Source organism: Lottia gigantea (assembly GCF_000327385.1).
Source record: "Lottia gigantea unplaced genomic scaffold LOTGIsca_75, whole genome shotgun sequence".
In the NCBI taxonomy this organism is placed as follows: domain Eukaryota; kingdom Metazoa; phylum Mollusca; class Gastropoda; family Lottiidae; genus Lottia; species Lottia gigantea.
In genome coordinates this window covers 1,122,500-1,126,547 of record NW_008710508.1, presented here as the reverse complement: position 1 = coordinate 1,126,547, position 4,048 = coordinate 1,122,500, and the positions used below count along the sequence as shown (strand labels likewise).

General features: G+C 32.2%; 1 protein-coding gene across 1 annotated transcript in view; it reads left to right on the top strand.

Annotated features, from left to right (window-relative positions):
* The first annotated feature begins 705 nt into the window (after positions 1-705).
* The window catches only part of LOTGIDRAFT_168464 (hypothetical protein), an 11,692-nt gene continuing 8,349 nt past the window's right edge, over positions 706-4,048 (top strand). Inside the window, exons 1-5 of the mRNA XM_009066340.1 lie at positions 706-742; positions 2,133-2,218; positions 2,532-2,666; positions 2,810-2,930; positions 3,134-3,244. Coding sequence (XP_009064588.1) covers positions 2,155-2,218; positions 2,532-2,666; positions 2,810-2,930; positions 3,134-3,244 — 431 coding nt within the window. The 5' untranslated portion in view covers positions 706-742; positions 2,133-2,154. The remainder of the gene's footprint in view (positions 743-2,132; positions 2,219-2,531; positions 2,667-2,809; positions 2,931-3,133; positions 3,245-4,048) is intronic.

The window sequence follows — 4,048 nt, the reverse complement described above, 5'->3', positions numbered from 1 at the left end:
GAATGCGTATAAATTAAATATAACTTTGAAATAAATTGAATAGAATTTGATTCACCTCTTGATCTATGACTTTTTAAGATATAATAGATTGATCTAATACATGTAGTCTAAAAGTCATGCTGGATTCAAAGGTCATCTTTTTATGCTATCTCTGACATCCTTTTTGGCCTATTGACTAATAGTTTGGTTGTTATTGCCTCCATTTCGTGGGATTATCCGGAAGCGCTTCATCGCGCTGAAATGATTGGTTGAAGGTAGCGAGATATTTCGTCACATAGGTTACCAATTCTGCTGCTCTGCTCAATTTTCTTTTTTCATTTCCCTTTTATGAGTATTTAGATTATAATCCACGCATAGCCATGATTAAACATATTTGATCAGAGTGCAGGCATTATACTCTCAAATTATCTTGACTAAGATATTTTTCCTACCGATAGGTAGGATTTTCGGACTAAGGAATATTCCATTATTGGTTGAACGAAATGTCTTGATATCTTTAAAGGACGAATTATCTCATTCTCGCTAAAACGTGATTTTTCTAACATTGATTTTTTTTATATCGTTTTCACAGTTTAATTCCATTATTTTTGCAAAATTTAAGCAAATAGTCATTCAGTCCGATCTATTTGACTAAAATTTACTTTTATTCAAATCAAATCCCTTGGATCTCGAACACGTGCAACTGAACGACTTCCTTTCTCCGTGACCTTGCGAAACTCTCACCTTCCAGTGTTGAAAATCGGTAAAATTTATTTTCATGTTTTCGCTTTAATATCATCCCCTAATTGTGCACACCTAGTGTTTATTTTATGGAACTCATTAAGGACAAAAAGCTTTATCGAGGAAAAACTGTCATTTACCTCATTTAGCTTACTAATTATACTAAGTCACCGGTGGACATTCATTCGGATCAGTAGAAAGAAATTCGAATTTTTACGTTTTAAAATATGAGCTTCCACACAATAGCACAGAATAGAATGACTTCGTTTTGATGAAAATATGACACAAATTGGACAGAATCTCCATCCCAGTAAATTCTAGCTAAAATGACACAAATATTGACTTACTACCGGTATAAGCTTAGCTTTTTTTTTTAGTGCCATGTCTCCTTGCATGTATTTGAATTTTTACAAAGTTAGCAACAATTTAAGCTGATAAATAGGCCTATTCTCAGTGCAGATTTCATATTGAACTTTGATTTTCAGTGTGATGTTGTGGATGTCTATCCCTAAGGTGGTGAAACAAGTTGCTCGTGTCGTATTTCCGTTTCGTTTACGGACTAGTTCATGCATTTGTTCATTTTCTTAGACGTTGTCTTTATTATTCATTTCTATTTCATCACCAGAGACTTTGCTGCCAGCCATGCTTCCCGCTAATTGTCGAGATCTTCACATCTCGAATGGTGAGCGAATGAATAAAGAATTTAGATTGACTCACTGAACCAAAACAAATTTTAACAATCCTGCTAAATCTTACACGGGCATTAATAAACCAAACCCCTTGTCATGTATTTTACAAAAAATTATGATTGACGGTATAACTGTAAAACCGCGATACAGATTATTTTGGTGATACAAATACCGTGAAAACCAATACCGCGGTATAGTGCTTTTCACGGTATACCGCCCAACCCACTTGATAGCCCAGTCTTATGTTGCAAAGTAATTTTTACGTAAGCTTACAAGGTAGATTTTTAGCCGACATTGTTACTGTAAGCATGACCTTCAAAGTGAGGTTAAGAGTAAAAAGTGATTGCAAATGGGTTTTCTGAAAATTTTATGTGTACTGGTATCTGACACTTAAAGCATTAATTTACACTATTCCAATTTTTAATCAGACATCTGGCAATTTCACTAAAACTATGACATCACTAATCAAGAAGTCCTTATGTGATAAAGCATATTTTGCAATTAGTGATGTTATAAATCACTTTGTTTTAGTGGAATTGCAGGAACCAGACATGTCTGGTTGAAAATTGAGATGGTGCAAATTGATGCTATCAGTGTCATAAAAAATTTAGAAAACCTTTTTACAATCCCTTTAATGTAGTCTTATGATCATAATTTAAGACTATTTAAATCTAAATTCTGTCTTTGGTTATTGCATGCTGATTTGTAATTTTTTATTTTCAGTTGTAATTTTCAAAGATAAAGTATGGCTCCACCAAGCTTTTCAGATTTGGGAAAATCATCCAGAGATATATTTGATGAAGGCTTTAGTATGTACCAGTATTGTTTTTTTTTTCTTTCTACTTCTCTTCGGTACATGCAGTTTTGAACAAGAAATGAATGGCTACTTGGCAACATTTACTATCAAATTGAAGATTGCATAAGCATTTGCTCAGGTAGCAATAGAAAATGCTATGAACGTAATCAAAGATTATTTACGGGATATTGAACAACTGCCTTTTCTTCAGCTTTTCGACCCATTAGATAAGTGTTACAAATGTTTTGCTAAAATACCTTGCAATCTTATCGGTTATTAGTTAATATTCAATGACTATACTTTAATCGAGGTTATACGTTTTTTAGATTATGGATTTACTAAGCTGGAAGCTAAAACAAAGACTGACAGTGGTGTCAACTTCACTGTGAGTGGTAATTCTAGTACTGATACTGGTAAAGTTAGTGGAAAATTTGAAACCAAATATAAATGGAACGAATATGGTAAGGTTTGATTCCATTTCATGTCAGATGATATTAGCATCACGGTTTTCTATGAAAATAACTTGAAAATTAGTAAAGAATGAAAAGTGGTATTGGATTGCTAATGAAATTATTTATGCATTTTGACAATGGTTTGGTTTCAGGTTTAACATTCACTGAAAAATGGAACACTGATAATGTTCTTAATACTCAAATTACCATTGAAGACCAACTTGCCAAAGGATTAAAATTGGCTTTTGATACCTCATTTGCCCCACATACCGGGTAAGATTAACTTAACACTTATAATTGTTGAGCAACATGTAAATGTGTCATTGTTTTCATTCAGTCATTCAAAGTTAATGAGTTTGTATGAACATAATTATGATGAAGATGTCATTTTAGATTAGATGTTAAAATTTGAAAATGGTCAATCTATGATTTAATACTTTAATAATTTGATACTCTTAATTTGAAACATTTTTCAGAAAAAAGAGTGGTAAAATAAAGAGTGGATTTAAAAATGATAATGTTAACTTGAACTGTGATGTTGATTTTGATTTTGCCGGACCAACAATTCATGGTGCTGCTGTCTTGGGGTAAGATAATGATAACTCTTATTAAATTGAAACTGTCTGTAATTATATGACCTAAAAAAAAAAGAAATTGTCAGGTTAATTGATCAAACCTTGACAATTGCCCATTCCATATAAATATTTACTTCTTGATAATACTGTTACTAATATTCTGAAAAGTGATTTAATTTAACCTAATTTTCTTTGGATGATCCCTAGTGAAAATCCAAAAATATTTTATGAGTTCTTTAAAATGCTTTCAATTTTTAGCTCTTAATCACTATAAGGCACGACTAATGCCAGATTTTAGCAGAAATACAATATTGTTCCTACAAAGTGTGTGACTGAAGGTGGAATATTTCATACTGTTGATTGTTACTGAGCTACCAAACAAAATTTTTTTTTGTAAATCAAAACCAGTGGGCATACAGTGGGTTCAAAAACTGGCGAAAACCGTCGTGTAAAATCCTCATTTTGTCCTGTTTTCGCTGGCTACTTTTTGTTGATAAGAATTTTACTTTCGCTTTTATAATTGAAATTTTACGGTATCCTTATATTTAACACAAAACCAAATCTTGAAGTCTGAATAGTGGATGATGAATAGTCTTTGTGGTCTATAAAAAACAAATACTATTAGGCCATACAAAATAAATAGTCTGTTTTACACCCTGCACGCTCCAATACAATACCCTGTGCTCCAAATCTATTTATTGACATTTTGAAGTACCGTACGTACTGCATGCACCCCCAAAATAATGTGTTAAATAGAGTTATTTCCTCTTCCCCTTGAATATTTTAATAGTTATTCCCTAGAGTTATTTTCATAAA